General features: G+C 55.1%; 1 protein-coding gene across 3 annotated transcripts; it reads left to right on the top strand.

Annotated features, from left to right (window-relative positions):
* The first annotated feature begins 6,302 nt into the window (after positions 1–6,302).
* ZNF335 (zinc finger protein 335) lies at positions 6,303–25,303 on the top strand. Of its 3 annotated transcripts, none has more exons than XM_060123962.1 (28): positions 6,303–6,455; positions 7,126–7,376; positions 8,737–8,977; positions 9,904–9,981; positions 10,230–10,535; positions 10,623–10,754; positions 11,632–11,778; positions 13,079–13,331; positions 13,424–13,601; positions 14,253–14,365; positions 15,481–15,499; positions 15,631–15,747; positions 15,819–15,895; positions 15,978–16,138; positions 16,863–17,095; positions 18,064–18,157; positions 18,280–18,374; positions 20,822–21,081; positions 22,016–22,127; positions 22,218–22,592; positions 23,371–23,513; positions 23,594–23,757; positions 23,896–23,999; positions 24,093–24,170; positions 24,388–24,471; positions 24,560–24,625; positions 24,709–24,790; positions 24,883–25,303. In XM_060123962.1, exons 2-28 carry the CDS (start codon positions 7,176–7,178, stop codon positions 25,008–25,010), a joined length of 4,041 nt encoding a protein of 1,346 aa, XP_059979945.1. In that variant the 5' UTR covers positions 6,303–6,455; positions 7,126–7,175; the 3' UTR covers positions 25,011–25,303. The 3 variants fall into 3 exon arrangements, with proteins under 3 accessions (XP_059979945.1, XP_059979946.1, XP_059979944.1); XM_060123963.1 differs by having other exon boundaries at positions 10,626–10,754; XM_060123961.1 differs by having other exon boundaries at positions 22,016–22,592.
* The last annotated feature ends 460 nt before the right edge of the window (positions 25,304–25,763 follow it).

Raw genomic sequence — 25,763 nt, forward strand, 5'->3', positions numbered from 1 at the left:
TTTTCTGTTGGGGGTGGAACCAAGGACATTCTATTCAGGGGCCCAGCACCTCTGCGGCGCCCTGCTGCAGTCCCTGGACATCTCTTGTCTTTATAATCACAGCTCCTCTTCCCAGGCACCCAAGTTTAGCACTACTTGCTTCCAGGCCAGCCTCAGCACAGCTGTCAAAGTTGTGCTCTTAAGCTGTCAGCCTGAGTCTGGCCTCAGCATTGGCTCCTGGGGCTTCCTGTAGGGCTGCAGGCCCAGATTCCATCCCTCTGCCCTCTGGGAGGCAGCTGGTACCATGGAAGGAAAAGGAGTTTGGTGCCAGGTAGTCCAGGGTTCTAATCCAGCCGTGCCCCTTCATTTCTGCATGACCTTGGGTGAGTTTCATCCCCTCCCTGCACTCCTATTTCATCACCTCTGAGATGGGGTTAATGATCAGTGCTTTGCAGGCTCCTGTGAGGATGAAATGCAATAAAGTGTGTACAGCATCTGGTACGCAGTAGGTGCTCAATAAATGTTAGATTCCTTTGCTTCAGACCTATGTCCCCTGCTATTTATGTCCCTTCCTCACAGGCCCAGAAATCCCAACCTTCCCTTCCAAGATGGTCCCTCAACCTGTATAAGATGTCTCCGAGCCAGGCTTGGGCTGGTGTAGAAGCCACATCCTTTGTGTTTCCTGGGGCAGAGGGGACCGGCATACAGGCACTGGCTCACAGGCAGAATAACATTACCATATGTAACTCAGCCATTGTTCAGTGGCCCATCAGAGACTGATTGAGCACCTACTATGTGCCAGGAACTGTTCTTGGTAATGGGGCAACAGTGGTAAGCAAAACAAGATCCCTGTTCGATGTATATCATTGAGAACTTACCTATTCAGTGTTCAGCCCTGGGGCTCAGCACCATCCGTGATGCTACTAGGCCCACTTCCTGAGTACTCACACTGTTTCCCATTCATGGTTTCATTTATTCCTCACAGATTCCATCTGCAGTATTAATATCATCTCTAATTTATAGGTGAGGAAACAGACGTGGAGAGTTAAGTAACACAAAGAGGGGCTGGGGGCTGACTGCAGACAGTCTGATCCCAGAGCCTGAGCTTCACTGCAGTGCCATAGAGTCTCCCTCTTACCCTCAAAGTTTCTATTGTTCCCATTTTACAGATGAGGGAACTGAGACTCAGAGGGAATGAAGGCTGTCCAAGGCCACACAACATATAAATGTAGGTGCTGGGATATTTGGAGCCAAGGTTTGGCCTGACTCCAGACCCCACGTCACCCCTACCAAGAGCTGACTCATTCTACAACCATTTTCTTCCCAGCAGAGAAACAAATCAGACTCAGGTCTGGCCTTGAGAGGCTCAATCTATTGAGGAAGCCAGTGGGTAACTGGCAGCCTCGCACTGTGGTATATGTTATGACAGTGACACATATAGTATACTAGGGGAACTCACACTAGGGAGATAGTAACTACTGGGAAGGAGTCCTGGAAGGCTTCCTGGAGGAGGTGATGCTTAAGGTAGACGTGAAAAGGTGAAGAGCCTAGAAGAATCATATGGAGTTGTGGAGAGGGAGGTTGCCTGACAACACATACATGACATGGCCTCTTCCTAGGTATGGGACTATTGAGGCCAATTTTTCTGTTTAATCCCAAATCCATTCTCTGCCCTTCTCCTCCACTTCCTATGGCAAACCATGTTTCCTGGGCTCCCTTGCCAACTAACTTCTGGCTCCGTCCAGCCAGTGGGAAGCTTTGGTGAGAGATCAGAGAGTAAGAAGAAGGGAAAAGCTGAGGTATTTCTCCCCACCTCTCTCAGTCTTGGGGAGGGCAGGGTGAGGGAGCTGTGGTTTCAGTAGCTACAGTGTCTCCTTTGGGTGGCCCCAGTTCCTGGTCTAGGTAGTACCATCTCCCCTCTTTATAGTGCTAGCCCTCCAGGAGGACATGCCTTTCCTTAGTTGCTAATCTCAGGTTTGCTTGCCTCAATTTCCCTTAGTCACTCTTTCAGCTCTTCCAACAACTTTGTTTCTAATTCTCTAAATTAGATTTCCTCTTTAGAATCATCTGGCCTTCCTCTTGTTTTCCTGGCCAGACCGCTGATATTGTCTCTGTTTCCTTGTCTATAAAATGGAGGTTCAGAACTTCCCTGGTGGTCCAGGGGCTAAGATTCCGTGCTCCCCATGCAGGGGGCCTGGGTTTGATCCCTGGTCTGGGAACTAGATCCCACACGCCGCAACTAAGAGCCCACATGCTGCAACTAAGACCTGGCACAGCCAAAAAACTAAATAAATAAATATTTTTTTTAAAAAAGGAGATTCATCCAGTCATTCAACAAATAGGTATCTAGTAGGTTCCTTGTGACTGCAAAACTGTGCTAAGTGTTGGGAATATCACAGGAAAGAAAACAGATTAAAAGACATGAAAATCCAGGCATTGCCTACCCCTCACGTCTCTGTAATGATCAGATGAGATGTTTGCATAAGTGTCACCTGCTGCCTGGGTCTCAGGAATTGCCAGCATTAGGCAAACGCTATTTGGACTAGAGCCTGTTTTCTGAATCTAAGTGTTCTGGTCCTAGGATCTTTACCCACTTCCCCTTTCTCCCTCCAATCCTGACAGAGAAAGATTTAGGACGAATAAAACAAAGACTTAATTTACACCATGGGGAGTCAACTTAAGGCACTCATTATCCCGTGTGGTGGTACAGTGTTAAGCTATAAATAGGTCTTTTAAGATCAGGTTTAGCTAAACCCATAGATGGCAGTGACACGGAAAGAGAAGGTAGAGACGCGCCCCAGAGCACCCACCTGCTGACTGCCTGCTCCGAGCTCTGCTGCCCTCCTGGGGCACCTAGCACAGTGGAGGGAGCACTGGACTGGCCGGGAGTCAGGAAACGAGGGTTTCAATCCCAGCTCTACCGACAATCAAGCGCATGACCTTGGACTAGTCATTTCACTGCTCCTGAGCCTCCGTTTCCTCATCTGTAACCTGGGACTATTGAGAGTACCTAGGATCTCTGGTTGTTGTGATGAATACAGTTTAAAAATGCATATGAAGCACCTGGTACTTGGTAAGTGCTCAGTAAACATTTGCTAGTATGATTATTATTTGCTGCAGGAGATCTGGCCTAGACTCCCAGCCCTTTCCATTAGAACCAGAAAACTTGCTGTGTGCTTTTGAGCAAGTAATTTTCTCTCTCTGGGCTTCAGTTTCTTCATCTGTAAAATGGGAAAAAATAGTAACCAAACTGCCTGGCTCAGGAAAAGAGAGTTAAAGGATAAACTAAGAACCAGGTAGGGAATTCCCTGGTGGTCCAGTGGTTAGGACTCCATGCTTCCACTGCAGGGGGCATGGGTTCAATCCCTGGTCGGGGATCTAAGATTTTGCAAGCTATGTGGTGAGGCCAAAAAAACCCAAAAAAACAAACAAAAAAACCCCACAAAAAACCCCAAATATATGTATATATATATATATTTATATATATATAAATATGTGTGTATATATATACATATTTATATATATATTTATATATATAAATATGTGTATATATACACACATATTTATATATACATATAAACCAGGTAGTACTATTATTATAACTACACGAGAAACAGTACAGAAATAGTACAGCAATCAAAAAGTGCGGAGGGGGCTTCCCTGGTGGCACAGTGGTTGAGAGTCCGCCTGCCGATGCAGGGGACACGGGTTCGTGCCCCGGTCCGGGAAGATCCCACATGCTGTGGAGCAGCTGGGCCTGTGAGCCATGGCTGCTGAGCCTGCGCATCCGGAGCCTGTGCTCTGCAACAGGAGAGGCCACAACAGCGAAAGGCCCACGTACCACAAAAAAAAAAAAAAAAAAAAAAGTGCGGAGGTTATGGGAGTTCCCTGCTGGTCCAGTAGATAGGACTCAGCACTTTCACTCCTGGGCCCCAGGTTGGATCCCCTGACTGGGGAAGTGAGATCCCAAAAGCAGCTCGGTGCTGCCAAAAAAAAAAAAAAAGTGCAGAGGTTAGAGCCAGATTGCCTGATTTTCAATCCCAGCTCCACCCTTACTTAGATTCGTTTACTATCCTATGCCTGTTTTCTCATATTTAAAATGGAAATAATGATGGCAACTACCGCATAGAGTAGTTGTGAGGATAAAATAATGTAGGTAAAGTGCTTAGTACAGTCACAGGCACAGAATATCTTTTTTTTGAATTTTTGAATTTTACTTATTTTTTATACAGCAGGTTCTTATTAGTTATCCATTTTATACATATTAGTGTATACATGTCAATCCCAATCTCCCAATTCATCCCACCACCACCCTCCCCGCCACTTTCCCTCCTTGGTGTCCATAGGTTTGTTCTCTACATCTGTGTCTCTATTTCTGGCACAGAATACCTTAAGTATTATGATTCCTAGGCATACTTCACATGGTACCTAAATTGCTTGAGGCTTTAGAATCAGAGAGACCTGCCTCCATATGCCAGCTCTATTCTTTAGGCTGTGTGACCTTGGACAAGTCACTTCCCCTCTCTGAGTTTCAGCTTCCTCCTCTCTACATTGGAATCCCTGATACTGTAACAACCCCTGATTCCTTAAGCAACCCCTTTGCTTTCCGTGATGCAGCAAAGCACATGTGCAGTGCCTGGCATATGGTACATGTGGTAGGTGCTCATGGAAAATGCCTTCCCTCTTCTTTTCCTCTTGGCTCCTCTCCTCAGCATTTTTCTCAATGCTCTACTTGAATGTCCTTCTGACTCAGAGCCCCTTCACTGCTTCTAGAAATCTCCCCATCAAAGCTGAGGCCAGAACTACACACGGCATGTTCTGGTGGGAAGAACCCTTGATTGGCAGTCAGAAAACCAGGTTGGCTTCCTTCTCTTTGTAATGGAAGAATTCTGATATATTGTTTCAAGGAGTCATGACCTCGGGCCATGAGCTTTCCCTCTCTGGTCTTGAGCTCCATGACGAGGCTATTACCTTCTGTATCACGATATTTTGCAATCTTGTGATTTGGTGGCAAAGGCCAAGGTTCAGATTAAGCCTTAGTTGGGCTGGGGATGGGATTGGGTGGTGTGCAGCTACTCCTGAGTACCCTGACACCCTTGAGGGAGGTGACTTGTTTGGAGGCAGGCTACATCCTACTCCCATGGAATAGGGGTTGGAGGTGGCTCTGTAGGGCTGAGGAATCAAGTTTACGCTGGAAAACTGCCTGGTGGGTACAAAACCAACCTGCTGTCATGCCCTTGTTTACCCAGCTTTCCAGGGCTGCTCGGCGGCCTGGTCCTGCTGAATGGGGGTGAGGGGGAACGAAGAGGCATAGCCAATCCAGAGACCTCATGCTCTATTCCCCCTAAAAACCTGCTCCTAGGAAAGGAGCAGGGAAACCCCCTCATACTCAGGTACAACAAATCATAACAGCTCAAAGCACCCTATCTTTTAAATTAGGTTTTCTTTGCAGGATTTTTTTTAGATTCTCCCCGCCCTCCCCACCCCACCCCGCCCCCCGCCAAATTTGTATTTTTCAATCGACGAAAACAACTTATGCAACACAGAGACTTCAGGACAAACCGGGGCGCCAGGTTCCTGCGCAAAATGCTAAAAAGGCTTAAGCAGAGGGTGTTGCCAAAAGTGGCATTTCGGGCATCAGAAGGACGGTCATACCTTTCTGAAAGACTGCAGACCTTTAAATACATCTACACTGAGCAGAGGAAGGCTATGGAGAATGCCTTGACTTCCCAGCTCTATTATGTAACAAATACGTGTACAGAGCTCAGTAAGGGCCCTGTACTGACGCTTCTCCATTTCCCCAACTCCAGCCATCGGGGCTTGCATTCCAAGTCCTTTTACTTGATGTGACGTTGGACCAGCCACTTCCCATCTCGGGGGCTCAGGTTCCCCATCGGTAAAACAAGGACTATATGCTCCCCTCTTCCCAGGACACGTCAAACCTAATCGGGAAGAATTTGATTGGGTTCGATGAGAGCGTAAAATAATCGGTTGAAAGCCAGGCGAAAAGACCGATAACATTTACTCCTCTCCCACCAAGCCAAAACATCCCAGTTTCACGCTTTTCTGAGCTGTTCCGGCAAGGGCGTGGTCAGGCCACTGGGAGCCACGCCCCCGGACGTGGGGCCAGCCTTAGCCGCGCCCAGCCCTGCGGCCCAGGGAAGGGACCCAGCAGTGACGTCACGTAGCCACTCCTATGTATTCCTCCGCCGGAGAGAAAGTAGCTCCCAACCCATAGAGGACTCCGTCACCCATACTAGGAGACATGTAAAATCCTATATTCTCTGAGAACTCTATTATGGTTTTGAGACCTCGGGGCCACCTTCCGGCACACTGGAAGCCTGTCTTTCTCCGGGCCGGCGTAGGAAGTAGTCCCGGCCTACGGAAGGCCGATGGGTCCCTCCGCAGCGGGGGAAAGAGGATGGCGACTTCGTCGATGCCGGAGTCGGAGAGGAACGCGGCTACGAAAGCGTCAGGTGAGCGTCGGGTGGAGTCAGGTCGCCCCACTGCACCCTGCCGTGAAGTGGGGCCACACTGCGGGGATACCCGGTGGAGAGGTCCCGGGCCGGCGGGGCTGTCCGAACAGGGCCCCGGGGTCCCAGGCCCTTTAGTCGCTCTCGCACTTGCCTGAGCGGAAACCCGGAGCCTCCACAAGATGGCGTCGGGCCTGGAGCGCAGGCAGCGCCGGGGACAGCCCCGAGTCTCCAGGCCCCGGGACCGTCGCTGTCAGCCCCCTCCGCACGGGAACCAGGGGAGGGGGGAGCGAGCCGCTGACCCAGGGGGCTTGCGGGCTGTACCACCGACTCTGCACCCGGGGGGACTCAGGGGACCGAAGGGCTGAGCCACTGAGCCCGGCCGGGGCCCGTAGAGTGAACCACTCTGCGGAAATCATGGAGGGGAGGAGCAAAGGGTCAAGATTACCCGCCACTGACCACCCTCCGGGGATGGGGGAAGGACCCGGGACTGGGAGGCAAGGCTTCCTGGTCCTGTTTTCTCGAAGCTCCCCTCGCAATACACTAGAAAGCCCCGCCCCGTCGGCGACTCAGTGTTTGCATCTGCGAAATGGGCATATGGGCGCAGCTGCGTGCGCCGCGGGGCCCCGAGATGAAGCCCACCTGTTCCAGCCCCCGTCACTTCTTCTCGCAGAGTAAAGGCCCCGGACCCTGGGCCCCCCTAACAGGCCGCCCCCCGAGCCGATGGAGGAGAACGAGGTGGAGAGCAGTAGCGACACGGCCCCTGGTCCTGGCCGGCCCGAGGAGCCCTCTGAGAGCGGCTTGGGTGTGGGCACCTCGGAAGCCGTGTCGGCCGACAGCAGCGACGCCGCGGCCGCTCCGGGGCCAGCCGAGACCGACGACTCTGGCGTGGGGCAGAGTTCGGACCGCGGCACCAGCTCTCTGGTATGGACATTGCTTGCCGGCGTGGGTGGTGGCAGGGACCGCAGGCAGCAGTGCCTGGCGGCCAAGGGGAAGAAGCCAGCAAGGCTTGCTTATAGCTAATATTCGATTATGGTTTACTGTGAGCCGGGCACCATGCCAGGCCCTTAGCGTGGATTTTCTCATTTAAGTCTCATACCTTGTAAAGCACATACCACTGTTTTCCAAATCTCACAGAGAAGCAAACTGAGACACAGCGCCAGGATTCAAATCTAGGCTGTGGACTGACCCACTGCACTACCCACTGTCCTCACTCTTTGGGATGCAGGTGACCTGGTTCAAGTCTTGGCTGTACCACTGATTCACTGGGACACCTCTTTGAACCTCGGTCGCAATCTTTAAAACGGAGCAGAAATACCTACTCTTGAGGGTGCTCTGTTGTGAGCAACCACCAGACATTTTCTTGGAAACGCTTTATAAAATAGTCTCCTGGCTCTGCCGCCTCCTGGCTCTGTGATCTTAGATAAGCCACCCAAACTTTTTTTTTTTTTTCACCCAAACTTTTAGCTGTCAGTTTTCTCATCTATAGAATGGGAATAATAAATATACTTGCCTCAGTAGGTTTTTCTCTTTTTTTTTTTGAGAACTAAATGAATTAATATATGCAAAGCAATTAACACAGGGCTCAGCACATGGTAAGCAGCCAATAAGTATCAGCCATTACCGTTGTCATTGTCTGCAAGATAGTGATCATTTTCAGGACATCACATTATAGAGGTGCACAACAGTAGCCCCCACTTTGGGGTCCAGGGGTTTTATTAATTCAGCAGAGGTGGACTTAGCATGTGCCCAGCTTGTGCTGGACCCAGGGGATACAGCAGGAGATGAGAGATGTGGTCCTGGCCCTTATGGAGTCTGACCTGGGAGACCTAACATTGCAGAGTGAACCATAACGTGATGGCGGGACACAGGCGACCATAGCACTGAGGATGGAGAGGTCCTAACTTGGCTTTGTGGGTCAGGGTCATCTTCCCAGAAGAGGTACCAGGTGAATGGCAGTGAGAAGGCTGAGTAGGAGTTAGCCACGGTGTGATGCTAGGAAGCATTTCAGGCAGAGGGAACAGCTTATTTGAAAGCCTGACGAGAATAGCCTCACCTGGCTGTTGTGTGAGGTGTGGGAAGCATGGGGCCTTGTACCTGCCCAGAGCCAGGGACCCTGGCGCTTGTTCTTGGGGGAGCTCTGTGACTAGAGGGTTTCTCTCACTGGTCCTCAATGGGGGTGAGGGTGTGGGTGGCTCCACCTACCACATCCTTGGGCCAGGGTGGGGGCAGCCTGCCCTGCCCCATCCCTGGCTCCTAAACTCCCCTGTTTCCCGTCCCCCAGGAGGAGGTATCCGAGAGCAGCTCCAGCACAGAACCCCTGCCCCATGGCTACCTCCCTGATTCATCTTCTGTTTCCCACGGGCCAGTGGCAGGGGTGACAGGCGGCCCCCCAGCCCTGGTGCACTCCAGCGCTCTCCCAGACCCCAACATGCTGGTGTCCGACTGCACGGCTTCTTCCTCAGACCTCGGCTCAGCCATTGACAAGATCATCGAGTCCACCATCGGGCCCGACCTCATCCAGAGTGAGTCAGGCCACAGGGAGAAGGAGTTGCCCCATAAGGGTTTCCCTGCAGAAGCAGCTGTGCAGACTCAGGCAGATAACCTTACCACTCTGAGTTTGTAACATGGAAACAGTAACCCCGTCTCATAGTGGTAAACGATGTGGGGATTTTTTTTTTTTTTTTTCGGTACGCGGGCCTCTCACTGCTGTGGCCTCTCCCGTTGTGGAGCACAGGCTCCGGACGTGCAGGCTCGGCGGCCATGGCTCACGGGCCCAGCCGCTCCGTGCCATGTGGGATCCTCCTGGACGGGGGCACAAACCCGTGTCCCCTGCATCGGCAGGCGGACTCCCAACCACTGCACCACCAGGGAAGCCCCAATGTGGGGATTTAATGAGATAGTACAGTATAGTTCCTGGCATATGATAAGCACTCAATAAATATAGAAAGAGTGACACCTAACTTTGTACTGGAGTCTCTTCTAAATACTTTATCTGCAGTAGTTCATCAATCCTCTTGGTAACCCCAAAAGGTAGATGCTGTTATTCTCACAGTCTGGATGAGAAAGCCAAGGCACAGAGGACGTAAACTAATGTACCCGCTGTCATCAGCAAGTGTTGGGGCGTGAGCTCAGACAGTGACTCCAGAGCGGGTGCTCGTGATTTACCAAACTACTTTCTATTAATAATGATCCGTGTAAGGGTTGTAGCACCTGGAAAAGCCCTGGGATGGCCTGAAAAGCCAGTCCTCCTTTAATGGTTAAAGGTGGGTAGCTGTGGACTGGCTGCTGGGCCAGCGTGTCACACACAGCAGACCTCTCAACAGCCCTGCCCTGGACGGGAAGTGGGCAATGGGGCAGCGGACTCAGTCTCACGGGTGAGTCAGAATGAGTGTGGGCAGTGACAGTTGTCATTATCAGCTGTGCATCCCCTCCTCACACCTCTGCCCAGGCTGCATCACCGTGACCAGTGCTGAGGGCGGTGGGTCCGAGACCACACGGTACCTGATCCTGCAGGGACCAGACGATGGTAAGACTCCAGGCGCCAGACCCAGGGAGCCCTGCCGTGGGCGGGGGAGTAGGACAGGGAGGCTCTGCCGTACACTCACTGTGTGATCTTGGCAGCTTCTCCACTGCCTTGGGCCTCTCAGTTCCTCCACTGTTACTCTGCTGAGGAGTGGGGTTCTTGGATCCCTGGGCCTGCCTGGGAGGGGCAGCTGTAGCTCGTGGCCAGCCTCCCCCTCCACTTCCTCCCCTCTGATTCCCTCACCTTCCCAGGGGCCCCCATGGCATCACCGATGTCCAGTTCCACCCTGGCCCACAGCCTGGCAGCCATCGAAGCTCTAGCCGATGGCCCCACGTCCACATCCACGTGCCTGGAGCCCCCTGAGGAGGTACAGGGTGGACCCAGCTGCCCAGCGCAGCCATGCCTGGGTTCTGGCGCCGAGGAGCCAGACCTGCAGAGCCTGGAGGCCATGATGGAGGTGGTGGTGGTGCAGCAGTTCAAGTGCAAGATGTGCCAGTACCGGAGCAGCGCCAAGGCCACCCTGTTGCGCCACATGCGGGAGCGGCACTTCTGCCCAGGTGCGTTGACGGTGGCCTGCCTGGCCGCCTCCACAGGTGGGGCTGGGGTGCCAAGAGTCAGATGCAGCAAGCTTGTTGTACCGCTAGCAGCCGCCGCCACCGGAAAAAAGGGACGTCTGCGGAAGTGGGGTGCCTCTGCCAGGACCCAGGAGGAAGAGGGCCCAGAGGAGGAGGACGATGATGACATCATAGACGCCGGCGCCATCGATGACCTGGAAGGTAGGCTACCGTGGCTCTCGGTCCTGTCACCCACACCCACATCTGCAAATACGGAGCTCCCCCTGGCCTGTAGGGAGGGCCAGGGACGAGGAACTGGCGCACACGCAGCCACGAGTGCCTCCAGCATAAGACAGAGGAGTTGGAGCTCTGGGACCAGGAGCTCTGTGTGCAGCTGTACGGGCCACGCGCTGAAAAATAGTACTGTGTCCAAGAGGGTCACGTTCACATTTGTCTAGCAGAAACAGAATGGAAGCCACGTGTGTTTTTTGTTGTCATATTAAAAGTAAAATGAAAAAGATGAATTTAAGTTCAGTCATGTATTTTATTGACCCATTATGTCTAAAGTATTATCATTTCAATATGCAATGATTATAAAGAGTTATTAGTAAATTTTACGTTCTTTTTCTCATACTAATTTTCGGAAATCTGTTGTGTGTTTTATACTTATGTCTCCAGTTAGTCGAGGCATATTTCAAGTGCTCAGTAGCCACATATGGCTAGTGAGGGAGCTACTGGCTCCCTCAATGGATAGCATAGTCCTGCTTTGTAGACTGGAGTGACTAGGCAGCTGTTTTCTAACAATGGCCGTAAAGGTATTGAGGAAGGAGTGCTTTTTTCTGATTCACATAAAGGTGCCATCTGAGCTAGTGGTAGGTGTTAGGAAAGGTACAGAGAAAGGACTGCAGGGGCCAGAGAGTGGCGCTCAGTTAGCCAGGGGGACATCAGGAGGGCTTCCCGGAGGAGGCATCACTGGTGGGTTTGAAGGGAGGAACAGGCAGGGAGGGATAGGGAAGTGGGCCTCTTTCCAGGGAAGCTGGCAAGGGGTCAGGACTGAAAGGTCAAGGCTGATGCCCCCCTTCTTTTGCTGTCCCCACAGAGGACAGCGACTATAACCCTGCTGAGGATGAGCCCCGGGGCCGGCAGCTACGGCCCCAGCGCCCCACTCCCAGTACACCGAGACCCCGCAGGAGACCTGGCCGGCCTCGGAAGCTGCCTCGCCTGGAGACCTCGGATCTCCTGGATGGTGAGACTTACTTGTGGGCGGGGCTGTGCGGTGGGCCCCGGGGGTGGCCTCGTTCCCCGCTTGCTTCCATGGAGCCCTTGCAGACATGCTTGCAGAGTAGCATGTCTCAATCCCACCGGGGTGACCTGCAGGCCTCCTCGTAAAGCGGAAAGGTCTCCCATACCAAGCTTGAGAGTTAGGATATAGCAGCTTTCTGAAACGGCTTTTCCGTGGTAAGCTGTCACAGCACAGAAGTTTGAGTATTTGTAACTGAACTAGTAAGTTTTAAGAATTATTACTAAAATGAGAATAAGTCTGAGGTCTGAGACTATGTTGGAGGAGCACGGACTTGGAGCATTACAAGCCGGGGACAGGAAAGACCCGCCGTGGGCATGAATGCTGGCTCTGCCACCTCCCAGCTGTGTGACCTGGAGCATGTTACTTTGCCTCTTGAATCTCCCATTCCCTTATTATGAATGGAGGTGATAGCACCCGCCTCTTAGGATTGTTTTTTAAGGCTTAAATAGACAGGGAAAAAATACATGGTAGCTGTTTTTGTACATGCAGTTGTGGGTGTTGTATTTTTTAGTCTTATTTTTCAAATAACTTTTTACTGAGGTATATGTGTTGAAAAGCACATGTATGCTAAGTGAATCAGCTTAGTGAATTCACAGCTCAGTGAATTTTCACAAGGTTAACACACCTGAATAACCTGGCACCCCATTAAGAAACAAAATGGCACATAATTTTGAATTTTTAAAACATTACATTGAAATGCTGTTAGTGTTTTTGAATAGGTAACGCATTCAGATGTTCAGACGTCAGAGGCTTTGCGCGTGTGTGCGGTGATGTCTCTTCCCTTCCTCCCGTCTGCCCTCCAACTACACAGCCTCCGTTGGGAAAACCAGTGTTTAAGTGTTGCTGTTGCTCCCCAGACTTTAGAACGTTCCCATGAGGTCACTAGAGCAACAATTATATCCATTTGATAGACGGGGAAAATGAGACTCAGAGAGGGGAGTGACTTTGCCTGAGAACACACAGCAAGTCGATGACAGCTTAGCCTACCTGCAGGTCTCCTGGCCGCGAGGTCCCAGCTCTCCCAGTGCTGCTCCAGACTGTCCCATTTAAGTCGTGCGGTGCTAACAGCCCGTCAGCTGCAGGAGGAACCGTATGTCCACGCTGCCCTCTAACCACGGGCTGCCTGCGTCTGTCCCGTGACCTGACGGGCCTGTCAGCGGTCCGTGACGGTGTGTGTGGGGGAAGCTGTTTTGGCCGGCCTCTGGCACAGCTGTCCACATCTGTCCTGGTGTGTCCATGGCAGGTGTGGACGGAGAGCCTCTGGTCAGCTCCCAGACTGGACAGAGCCCTCTGGAGCCACAAGACCCCGAGGCACCCAGCTCCTCCGGCCCGGGACGCCTGGTGGCCCTGGGCAAGGCCAGCCGGCCCCCTGTGGAACCCGGCATGAGCCAGCCAGATGCGGAGAACGCAGCACCGTCCTGCCAGGACGAGCCCGACGCCCCGCCCCGCCGCCGTGGGCGACCCTCCAGGCGCTTCCTCGGCAAGAAATACCGCAAGTACGGCGGCGAGCAGAGATGAGGGCTGGGGGCAGGGGGAAGTGGCCAGGCCCCTGGCCCAGCCAGACCTCTCCCCAACACCCTCCTGGCAGGTACTATTACAAGTCGCCCAAACCCCTCCTGCGGCCCTTCTTGTGCCGCATCTGCGGTTCCCGCTTCCTGTCCCACGAGGACCTGCGCTTCCACGTCAACTCCCACGAGGCTGGCAACCCCCAGCTCTTCAAGTGCCTGCAGTGCGGCTACCGCTCCCGCCGCTGGTCCTCGCTCAAGGTGTGGCCAAGGGAAGCGGTGGCGCGGGAGGGCAGGGGGAGAAGGGACGCTGGATGGGGGAAGGCCCCAGGGGGAGTGGGGATCACTGCACCCGCAGTCACCCTCCTGCCCCGTGTCGGTGCGCGTCCGGGCCAAGGGCGCACTGTGGTAGGCCTCACACTGCATGGTGGCGTCACATCGTCTTAGACTTGCCTCACGACCACCACAGCGGGCAGATGGCAGTGCCACTGCTTTAATCAAATTCAGTGTGTTAGAAAGTCTCCCAGCTGGTGGCGGGAACGTGTCTCAAGAAAGGGGTTCCTTTTTATCATCTCACGTAGCCCAACAAGGTCATAGGTGTTGAGAGCCCCATTTTACTGACGCAGGAAACTGCAGCTTGACTTGGCCAAAGTGAGGCAGAGCTGCCCACGGGTGGAGGTCGGGGGTAGCTTGAGCACAGACGGCCAGAGCCCCCGTGCTTTGTGCGCACAGTGCTTCCTCCCCCAGACCCGGACCTAGAAGTTGTTCTCTGGACCCCTGCGGTAGGGGTGGGGAGCGGGGGTTGTTCCAGGGTGCAGTGGGGAGGGGGCGCCTCTACGGCTGTAGGCACAGGGCGGGTGGGCAGGAAGGGAGGCTACACCCCAGCCCCCTGTCCTTCTGCCTCTCTCCCAGGAGCACATGTTCAACCACGTGGGCAGTAAGCCCTACAAGTGTGACGAATGCAGCTACACCAGTGTCTACCGGAAGGACGTCATCCGGCACGCGGCCGTGCATAGCCGGGACCGGTCAGTGGGGGTGGGGAAGTGGAGGCCCAGGGTAACCACCGATTCCCCCTTAACTGAGCCCCTGCTCGGGGCCAGCCCCCTTTGCAGCACAGTACAGATGGGGGAAAGGCAGGGCGATTCATCCCAGATCACTTGGCTCAGAACAGGGCAGTGTCAGGGTCTAGAGGTCCCTTATTTGGTCTCTTTCCTGCTTGGAGCTTTGTAAATTGGGGACAGTCACTATTGAGGTGATTAAAGGAAATCGTGTACCTAAAGGGTCTCAGAAAATGATCTGAAGGTCTTCCAGGCTCCACGTCCATACTCCATCTCTCACGGCACTGATAGGGCAGACGTAGGACAAGTGGGTGGAAAAACAAAGATCCTCAAGGGCCTAGTGATTGTTCACTGAAGTATCACAGTGCGGCTTGCAGGATCTTAGTTCCCCGACCAGAAGTTGAGCCCCGGGCCCCGGCAGTGGAAGCGCTGAGTGCTAACCACTGGACAGCCAGGGAATTCCCGCTTTTAGGTGTTTCTTTAAAAAAAAATAAAAAGGGAGGGGGAGTTCTATGCCCACATAAGATTAGGGACACCAGGTTGAAAACCTGGTTCAACAGCTCTTTTCCCTGCAGAGCTTCTCAGAGCCTTTAAAATGCAAATGCATTTTGTGACACAGAGAGAGCGAGAGCAAGAGAGAGCGAGAGCGAGAGCGAGCGCGAGAGCGAGAGCAAGAGAGAGAGAGAGAGAGAGAGAGAGAGAGCGAGCGAGAGAGAGCGAGAGAGAGCGAGAGAGAGAGAGAGAGAGAGAGAGAGAGAGAGAGAGAGAGCGAGAGCGAGAGAGAGAGAGAGAGAGAGAGAGAGAGAGAGAGAGAGAGAGAGCGAGAGAGAGAGCGAGAGAGAGAGAGAGAGAGAGAGAGAGAGAGAGCGAGAGAGCGAGAGCGAGAGAGAGCGAGAGCGAGAGCAAGAGAGAGAGAGAGAGAGAATGCACTGTGCAAAACTTTATTTACAGCACACCTCTTGGCATTTTCCCCAGCGAAGTTGGGGCTGAGGACAGGGCCGAGGATGGGTCTGGTCAGCGGGGGAGGGTCTGGGGTGGGCTTGGGGACAAGATGGTCTGACTCCTGTGCCTTTCTCCCCCAGGAAGAAGAGGCCAGACCCGGTGAGTCTGGGGCCCCAGGCCAGGAAGGGAGCCTGCTTGAGGGCGGCTGGGGGGTTGGTGGGGGAGGAGGCATGGTCTCACCCTCTCTCCTCCCCTTTTGTCTCCACCCGGCCCCTTCTGTCCCTTCCCAGACCCCGAAGCTGAGCTCCTTCCCCTGCCCTGTGTGTGGCCGTGTCTACCCCATGCAGAAGAGACTCACGCAGCACATGAAGACTCACAGCACCGAGAAGCCCCACATGTGTGACAAGGTGGGTGGGGCTGGGGGCAGGGGGCCCGCCTGGGGGCTCCCTGGTCTGACCCGCCTCGCCACCCCCCACAGTGTGGAAAGTCCTTTAAGAAGCGCTACACCTTCAAGATGCACCTGCTCACGCATATCCAGGCCGTCGCCAACCGCAGGTACATCCCCGAGGAGGCCCCTGGGGCTGCGGTTCCCCACCACGCCCTGTCGCTGAGCTCTCCCCTCTCCGACCACCTCCAGGTTCAAGTGCGAGTTCTGCGAGTTCGTTTGTGAGGACAAGAAGGCGCTGCTGAACCACCAGCTTTCCCATGTCAGCGACAAGCCCTTCAAGTGCAGCTTTTGCGCCTACCGCACCTTCCGAGAGGACTTCCTGCTGTCCCACGTGGCCGTCAAGCACACAGGTCAGGCCAGCCACCCCCCAAAACACCGTAGCCCCCTGTCGGAGGTTCAGCTCTGTCCTCTTCATCCCCCTCGGCAGCCCCAGCCCTTCTACTGCAGGGAATCCCCCCTGGGACTGTCACTCTAACCTCAGCTGAGTTTCCAACGCAGCCAGCTCTTCTCTGTGTGGCCCAGGGCCAGTTGCTGGCGCTCTCTGAACCTTTCTTAGTTGTGAAAGGAGAGAATCAGAAGTACCAACCATGGGGTTGTTATAAACGTGAGTTCCATTTGTTCCCTGAGCCCTGTCTGTTCTGGGCACTGGGGCTTGAGAGAGGTCTTACATAGGCCCTGCCCTCGACAGAGGAAACCACTAAAGCAGCATCACATCTTGGCCCACAGAAGATGGCCAGCAAAAGTTGGTTCTTTCTCCTCCTCGGTGCCTAGCCCTCTGGCAGACACACTAGGGAAGAAGAGAGAAAGAGAGCTGGGGGGACACTTCGGGAGATGAGTCATAAGAGAAGTATGTGGTCACCTGACCTTGAAAACAGGCACTCGGAGGAAGGCTGTGAGCGCAGAGGGAGACCTGGCTCGTGTCTCTCCTGGCACAGCAAATTGCACAGAGCATGGGTTTCCCTGAGCCTGGGAACACATCGCAGGGAGTGAATCAGTTGGAGACGTTCTTGGGGTCACAGAAGGCTTCCTAGAGGGGGTGGGCAAGCCCAAGCATCCCTACACATGTGCCTGCAGGGGCCAAGCCCTTTGCCTGTGAGTACTGCCACTTCAGCACGCGACACAAGAAGAACCTCCGCTTGCACGTACGGTGCCGACATGCAAGCAGCTTTGAGGAGTGGGGGCGGCGCCACCCCGAGGAGCCCCCTTCCCGCCGTCGCCCCTTCTTCTCTCTGCAACAGATTGAGGAGCTGAAGCAGCAGCATAGCGCAGCCCCTGGACCTCCGCCCAGCTCCCCAGGACCTCCTGAGGTAATGAGCTCAAGCAGCAGACAGGGGGTTAGGAGCGTTGGCTGCAATGCCGGTGTGATGCTGCCTCTCCCAGCCCTAGCGTCCTCACTGGCACGCTGAGTACAGCGAAGTGACCCCTGCCTCTCTGGATTGTGGTGAAGAGCAGCTGAGGTCACAGATATGTCGCCCTAATCTCAGAGTAGGGGTGGCTTTCCAGTGCTAGTAATAGAGCGTGGAAATATCAGTATCTTGACCATGGTGATAGTTTATTATTGTCTTCATGTAAAAGAAGTCCAAAGGTCAGCAACCCAGGGCTGCTGTGGCAGCTCCTTGATCAGTCCTCAGGAACCAAGCTTTCTCGATACTTTTTCCCAGCCGTCCTAGGCATGTGACTCCCGTTTTTGTGATTGACTTATGGTCCCATATAGCTGCAGGAGCTCCAGCCTTCCTAGCCACATCCCAGGCAAGAATCAGGAGGAAGGGATAGGGGAAGAGCAAAAATGATGCCCGCCATCTATCCGTCTTACCTTCCTCGTGAACTTTTACCAGAAGCTCCTGCTTAACTACAGGGCCACACTTCACCCAGCCGCAAGGGCGGCTGAGAAATATAGTCTTTAGCTGAGTATGTTGCCTGCCCCCTCCCCTCCCCTCCCCAAAAGATGGACCACCACGATGTGCTGGTAGAACACAGAGGCTCTGGAGTCAGATAGTCTTGTGTTCAAGTCCCAGTTCTGCTACTTACTGGCTGTGGGATCCTTAACCTTAGTCAGTTCATCTGTTGCGTGGAGCTGGTAAATATCTTGAAAATATCTTGAAGAGGGTGAAGATGAAACAAGCCAATAGCTGTAAAGCGTCTGGCACATAGGAGGTGCTTGGTGAATGCACTTGAATCTGAGCCTGCCCCTGTCGCACTTGAATCTGAGCCTGCCCCTGTCGCACTTGAATCTGAGCCTGCCCCTGTCGCACTTGGCCATATTCCCACCCCGCAGATCCCCCCAGAGGCAGCACCTCTCCAGTCACCCGAGACACCCCCGCTGCTGTGTTCTGACACCCTGGGTGGTGCTACCATCATCTACCAGCAAGGTGAGTTCTGAGATGGTGGGAGCAGGGGCGGGGCTTGTGCCGGTGGGGGCCGGAAGCTGGGGAGGAGGGCGCTGGGTGCCAGTTTTCCAGCCATTTCTAAGGCTCAGGTCCCACCCACCCAGGAGCTGAGGAGTCGACGGCCATGGCCACACAGACAGCCTTGGACCTGTTGCTGAACATGAGCGCGCGGCGGGAGCTGGGCAGCGCGGCCCTGCAGGTGAGCTCCTCCCCGGCCCGGCTTTACCCGTGGTGCCAGGTCTGCGCTGGACGCTGGGAGTGGAGGCTAGTGATGGAGCAGACGTGCCCTGCCCTCAGGGAGCTCGCAGTCAGTGGGAGACAGATCCACTGAAACCCAGTGGGCAGACGCAGAGGAGGGGGACCGCTGTGCCAGGGAGGCCCCGGGAGGGCAGAGGCTCTCCCACTCCGCTGTCCGGAGTCACCAGCGGTCTCCGCCATGCTGAGCAGTAAGCACCGCCTGTGCCCATGAGGCTGAACTAGCTTCTCATCTAGCCTAGCACCCTCGTTCCATGCCACCTCCCACAGCCCAGAGGCTCCCAAGGCTTTCCTGAGCTCCGACCTCTCACATGCTCCATGCACCTTAAGCCTAGCACATCTTCGCCCAGGTTCATCATCTTTGCCTCTCCCTCCCCTCCCCCCGTGCCTCTCCAGGATTCTCTAAGGCGGAGAGAGGTTTGTTAGCACCTCCCATCTCCCAGCCTCTTGAAAAGATGGAGACTGTGTGTTTGAGATGATGAATTCCAGCAGCTTGGAACAGTGACATGCTGCTGGGGGACAGAGCTCTGTGGAGGGGAGCCTGCTGTTGGACCTGGAATCTTCAGAGGGTTTAGTTTGTGGCATCTGGGGGTGTGTAGAAGTTTTACATTTTTAGATAGTTCAACGTATCAGGCTCTTATGCCTGTGGTATCATCCTTAGTCCTCTTCACCTCAAGATTATATAAACATTCGTTTGTATTTTCTTCTTAGGGTTTCATTTTTTACACTTAAATTTTTACTCCACCTGGAATTCACTTTTGGTGTGTGCAGAAAGGTAGGGGACTAAGTTTATTTTTTTCCCAGAAGTTGTCCAGTGCAATAAATCGAATCCTCTCATTTTCCCCAGTGGTTCAAAGCATCCCCTTTATCGTGCACTGGATTCCCCCAGGTACAGGAGTCTGTTTCTAGACAAGTTCTGTTCTGTTGCTCTGTTTGCCGTTCTCATGCCAGTATCATCCATTTTGGTTGGTTTGTTTTTCTGATTACAAAAACATACGCTTGTGAAACCCAAAATGAGCGTTAAGAATTGTTCTCTTCAGAAGGTGAAAGTCCTTAAGTTTCCTCCCCTCCCCTCCGATTCCACTGTTAACAGGTTAATAAGCGTTTCTGCAGTTTTGTCCACGTGCTCACTAACACAGAGACCTCCTGATCCTTAAAAAATGAGATCACGCCATCCGCGCTCACAGGCAGCCTAGCTTTTCTTCCCTCTGCAGTGTGTGAGGCACAGCCTGGCCACACACACGCGTCCACTCCTTCCTGACGTCTCCACGTCATTCCGTCCTAGGGATGTTCTGAAGCTTATTTCGTCAGTCCTTTACGCATGGGTGGCTTACTTGTCATTAACTCAAGGCAGTGCTTCAGTGCACATACATTTTCGGGTGCTCATAAACATGTTTTTTAGTTGGGGGAAAAAAAAGCCTCCTAGAAGTAAATAGAATCAGTGGGTCCCAAGGCATGACGCCTCATAAAAGCTATGTCAGTTACATGACCACCACTAGCGTGTGCTTCCTCACAGCCTCGCCAGCACTGGGCATCAGTTTTTATAAATCTCTTCCATGTGATGGAAGTATATGTCAGGGTCTTAGTTTATAATTTTGTGATCACAAAAGGGATCGAGTTTCTTTCTTTATGTTCATAGACCATTTTATTTCTTCTCTGATGTATGTTTGTGCCCTGTATCTATTTTTCCATTAAATTATTAGTCTCTTTTGTATAACTTTGCAAGGGCTGTTTGTATGTGTGGGAACTCCACTTTTTATCTCTTACGTGAATTATTAAATACCATCTCCCCCCACGCCCCCAGCTTCTTTGTTTTCTGATCTCATTTTATGGTTTGTTTTTCTGTAGGTTTTAACATATTCTGTCATGATTAGGAAACTTCCCACCCCAAGGATTATGGGAATATCCATATTTTCTTTTAATATGTCTCAAGTTTTATTTGTTACATTTCAATCTTGAAAATATTTGAAGCAGGCTTTGGAGTAGGATGTGAGGTAGACTGACTATTGCATTTTTTTCTTAAATGGTCTGCCACTTGTTCCTCTACTTCAGGATTTCTTATCCTTGGCGCTTTGGGCCAGATAACTCCTTGCTGAGGGGGCTGTCCTGCTCATCTGGGATGTTTGGCAGCATCTCTGGCTTCTGCCCCCTAGGTGCCAACCAATTGTGGCAACCAAAAATGTCTCCAGACGTTGCCCAGTGCCCTTGGGGGGTGGTAACGCTCTAGCCTGTTCTCGTTAAGTCTCTATCCAGTTGCCAGGAACACACAGTTGGGCTCGTGTGAATACATGGTGGTGGCACTGGGTCCCGCCAGACCGTGGGTGAGCTTTGAGGCCCTGAGATAGAAAAGGGCCTTGAACGCCAGCTCCTTTGCTACTTGTGCCGTTGCAGGTGGCCGTGGTGAAGTCAGAGGACGTGGAAGCAGGGTTCGCATCCTCTGGTGGGCAGCCCTCCCCAGCAGGTGCCACTCCCCAAGTGGTAGCCCTCCACGTGGCAGAGCCAGGGGGCAGCGTGGCCGCCGAGAGCCAGCTAGGCACCCCGGACCTACAGCAGATCACGCTGGCGCCTGGGCCATTTGGCAGGGCTGGCTACAGCGTCATCACGGCACCCACCATGGAGGAGGGCACATCGGCTCCTGGCACACCTTACAGGTGAGAGCTGCTGCCTGCGAGACCCTCCCCTCCAGCCGTTTATAGGTGTGCTGGGGGGAGTCAGATGAGGACCCCGCCCACCCAAGCCTAGTTGGCAGGAGGTAAAACTCCTAATACACGTAAAACAATTGGGCTGTAGGGGTGTCGTGTCCCTTCAGGAGGTCAAGAGCCGCTGAAGATGTGCCGGGCACGTGACATTCGTGAACTCCCTAAACCATTCCCACGAGATGCATGTTTCCGTCTCTTTACAAATGAGGAGGGAGGCGAAGTAACTCACCTAAGGGCAGACAGGCTGTAGATCTGACCCTGGTCTCTGTGGTTCCAAAGCCCACGTCGTCCTTGTACGGGACGGTCCCTGAGGTCGTTTTAGGAACGAGCTCAGGCTCCTTAGCGACATTGGAGGCCCTGCAGCTGCACTTGGCTTTCTCTACACTGAGCACGTTTGGGGCAGAAACGTTTGTTTCGCATGTTCGCTGAACCCCTGGGCAGTCTGAGGAAGCCCTGAATTCAAGTACCAGATTGTTCAGCTGGGATGGGAGTCAGAATCCCTGGGCCGGCACCTGGGCAGCCCAGTCTCTCAGCATCTGCCCTTTACCCTTGGCCCGTGGGTCCTTGCAGCCCTGCCTCCCCACTCGCCCTCTCCTCCTGCCCCACCTGGTCAGACTTGGGCTTGACCCCTGGAGCCCTTCACCTCGCCACCCCCCAGCATGCCCATCGAGGGGGCAAGGATGACCGCTTCTGAGAAGGACAATCTCTGGACACTTGGTCGCCATTTACGCAGAGGCAGCAGAGGTTCGGCTGGTAAAGAGAGGAGCCAGGGGTCAACCTGCGGTGGCAGTCACTCCCCAGTTGATGCCTTTCTTGGGGAAGGGGACTCCTGTGGCCCTCCATCCTCTCCTGGAACGCTGCCTTACCCCCCCTCCTCTGCCCACAGCGAGGAGCCCCCTGGGGAGGCAGCCCAGGCCGCGGTTGTGAGTGACACCTTGAAAGAAGCTGGTGCCCACTTCATCATGGCCGCCGACGGGACCCAGCTGCACCACATCGAGGTGAGGCTGGGGGTAGCCACCTCTACTCTTCCCATTTCTTCCTGCCTCCCTCCATCCCTCCGAGCCTCACGCTCCCCTGCCTGTCCACAGCTGACTGCACATGGCCCCATCTCCTTCCCAAGTCCAGACGCCCTGGCCTCTGGAGCCAAGTGGCCCTTGCTGCAGTGTGGGGGGCTGCCCAGAGACGGCCCTGAGCCCCCGTCTCCAGCCAGGACCCGCCGAGTGGGGGACCCCCAGGGCTCTGCCTCCCCACCTCCTGCTGCCAGCAAAGCCCTGGGCCTGGTAGTGCCCCCCTCGCCACCATCTGCAGCCACTGCGTCGTCAAAGAAGTTTTCCTGCAAGATCTGCGCTGAGGCCTTCCCCGGCCGAGCTGAGATGGAAAGTCACAAACGGGCCCACGCTGGGCCTAGTGCCTTCAAGTGCCCCGACTGCCCCTTCAGTGCTCGCCAGTGGCCCGAGGTCCGGGTAGGTGCCCCCGTCCCTTTGCTGGCACCCGTCAGTGTAACAAGCCTGGACTGAGTACCCCCCAGGCCAGGTCCTCTGCTCCCTGCTGGGGTCAGAGATGACTCAGCACGGCCCCAGCTCTCAGGGGGCTCAGTCTGGCGGGGAGGCACACCAGGTGGTGACTAACACCCGACAGTGTCCCCGGTGTGAACTAAGTGCGCACAGCGGAGCACAGATGGGGAACGAGTCACGTGGACTTGGGGTGCTGGGGGGATGTCCCAGAGGTGATGGCTGAGCTGGGCCTGCAGGAGCAGAGGAGCGGTGGCGTGAGGCAGCTGGGGAGAGTCGAGTTGTCCAGAACACTGAGGGCACAGTGTCCCAGGGAGGTGCGGGGGTCGGTGTGGAGCAGGCCAGGTTCCGGGGACTCCGTCTGTTCACCCGAAAATCATCGGTTCTCAGATCCGAGCGCGTGCTGAATCCTCACAGTGGCTCAGTGAGGGGAGCGGGGCCCAGAACCCAGAGCGTCAGAGCTGGGGGCGACCTTCAGAGGCCCCTCTTTGAGCCTGTACGTCTCAGAGGGGTGAACTGAGTGTCAGCAGACACAGGGCTTTCCGAGCGGCCTCCCAACGGAGCTCATGGCTCTCGAACACCCAGCAGTGCCAGACCTTGGCCTGGCTTGTACTTCTCACCCAGCTCCTCCCACATCTACCGCGCCTGAGGTCAGGGTCCCTGGCTCCCCTGTCCGTGCGGAGCCATCTGTCCTCACCCAGCCGGTGCCCCGACTCCGCCCCACCTGCAGGCCCACATGGCGCAGCACTCAAGCCTGCGGCCCCACCAGTGCAACCAGTGCAGCTTCGCTTCCAAGAACAAGAAGGATCTGCGGCGCCACATGCTGACCCACACCAACGAGAAGCCCTTCGAGTGCCACCTCTGCGGGCAGCGGTGAGGCCGGGCGCAGGCGGGCAGGGGCTGCCGGGCACACGTGGTGGGGCCGCCCCTGAGCCGCCTTCCTTCGCCCTCAGCTTCAACCGGAACGGGCACCTCAAGTTCCACATCCAGCGGCTGCACAGTCCCGATGGGAGGAAGGCGGCAACCCCGACCACGCGGGCCCCGGCCCAGACCCCCAAGACCCCCACCCAGACCATCATCCTGAACAGTGACGACGAGACGCTGGCCACGCTGCACAGTGAGTGGCGCCTGGGGCCCCGGGGTGGACAAAGGACTTGAGCCACTGCTCCAGAAGGCACCCTTGGACCAGGGCGGGGCCAGGGCGTCTCAGGTTCCCCTGGAGCCCCTGAACGAGCGTCCACCCCTCTCTGCCCAGCTGCACTCCAGTCCAGTCACGGGGTCCTGGGCCCAGAGCGGCTACAGCAGGCACTGGGCCAGGAACACATCATTGTGGCCCAGGAACAGACAGTGACCGATCAGGTGAGAGCCTGGGCTGGGGGCCCTGCTGGCAGGTCATGGGCAAGGGTGAGGGCACACAGAAATCTGAAGCTAGAGCTGACCTGGCCCTGACAGGAGGAAGCCACCTACATCCAAGAGATCACTACAGCAGATGGCCAGATGGTCCAGCACCTGGTGACATCTGATAACCAGGTGAGCTGCTGCCGCCACCTCAGCCCTGAGTGCCCGCCCTCCTCCCCCCAACCTCCAGGCCCCATTCCCAGGAAGGGGTTGGGGGAACAGTACTTTCCAAACTCCTCCTCCAGCTGCCATTGCTGACAGGGTGTCCCTGACCCCCCTGCTCTGCCTTCCTCGCTGAGCTCCCAAGGAGCGGGGCCCCAGCACCTGCCTCTTCTCCCCCCTTCCTCAGGTACAGTACATCATCTCCCAGGACGGAGTCCAGCACCTGCTCCCCCAGGAATATGTCGTGGTCCCGGAGGGCCATCACATCCAGGTAGGCCAGGCCTGGGACGCAGGTGAGGAGTGAGAAGAGGGGTGTACATCCTCCTTGGAGAGTAACTGGATTGGCTGTCTCTCTCCAGGTACAGGAGGGCCAGATCACACACATCCAGTATGAACAAGGGGCGCCGTTCCTTCAGGAGTCCCAGGTAGGGCCCTTGGGGACCAGGTGGAGCCAGGGCCACGGGCAGGGGTCCTGGTAAGGCTACATCTCATTGCCTCTCTCCTCCAGATCCAGTATGTGCCGGTGTCCCCAGGCCAGCAGCTTGTCACACAGGCCCAGCTTGAGGCTGCAGCACACTCAGCTGTCACAGGTATGGGGCTGGACCCTGAGGGTCTTGGGGGCCTGGGGCCCAGGCCTAGTTCCTGGGCCTCAGGCTCACCATCCTTTCCCCTCCCCTGGCAGCGGTGGCCGATGCTGCCATGGCCCAAGCCCAAGGCCTATTCGGCACGGAGGAGGCAGTGCCTGAACACATCCAACAGCTGCAACATCAGGGCATCGAGTACGACGTCATCACCCTGACCGATGACTGAGCCCCAGGGGCCCAACAAAGACCATGGATATTGGGGCCAGCCCTGCTCGGGGTGGGGGGCCCACTGGGACTCCCTCGCTGCTCCACCTAGGATCTCCAGATACTGAGCAGCCAGCATCCTATCACTCCTGGGGAGCCAGACCTGTGCTGCTGGGGTTAGGGGACAGCCGTGGGCCCCAGCCAGGACATGCTGCGGGCCCCAGCCTGCAGGCAGGCTTTGGGAGAGAGATTTATTTTTGTTTGGATGGACCCACTGGCCCCTCAGTCTCAATAAAGGGACCAGAGTCCAGCCTTGGCCAGCTCACTTTGTCCATGTGCTGCTACAGCCAGAACGAGGCAAGGATTTAGGAAGGAGGAGGAGCCCACCACAGCCCGCAAGGGTGGAAACGAGGTGGAAGCTGCCCAGCCCCGCAGTGCATCATCTTGGCCTGCCTCTGTAAGTACAGTGGCCCACTAGGGCAGACCCTCGGGGCAAAGGCCCGATACTGGGAGAGATGGCTAAGCTGGTGAAAGCCCCACGGAGCACCTTCAGACCCGGCCTCCTCCCCGGCCTCGGGGGAGCACTGGCTCCTTGCCTAGAGGTCCTCAGAGCACAGCCAGGTGCCTGCAGAGGCCACACACCCCGACCAGGTGCCTCTGACTTGCTCTTCCTCCTGACCCTTGACTGGAAAACACAGCTGGCTGCCCACTCACTGTGCTGGCTCCAGGGCCAGCAGGCATCTAGGTTTCTGCCTCGACACAGCTACCTGCCCTC

This window comes from Lagenorhynchus albirostris, chromosome 15 (genome assembly GCF_949774975.1).
Source record: "Lagenorhynchus albirostris chromosome 15, mLagAlb1.1, whole genome shotgun sequence".
Classification (NCBI taxonomy): domain Eukaryota; kingdom Metazoa; phylum Chordata; class Mammalia; order Artiodactyla; family Delphinidae; genus Lagenorhynchus; species Lagenorhynchus albirostris.

Excerpts from the sequence above, each read along its gene's own strand:
- ZNF335 (XM_060123961.1), top strand. The coding sequence starts at position 7,176 with ATGGAGGAGAACGAGGTGGAGAGCAGTAGCGACACGGCCCCTGGTCCT. Across the intron at positions 24,000-24,092 it reads AACAGACAGTGACCGATCAG|GAGGAAGCCACCTACATCCA; the intron begins GTGAGAGCCTGG and ends TGGCCCTGACAG. Across the intron at positions 24,171-24,387 it reads TGGTGACATCTGATAACCAG|GTACAGTACATCATCTCCCA; the intron begins GTGAGCTGCTGC and ends CCCCTTCCTCAG.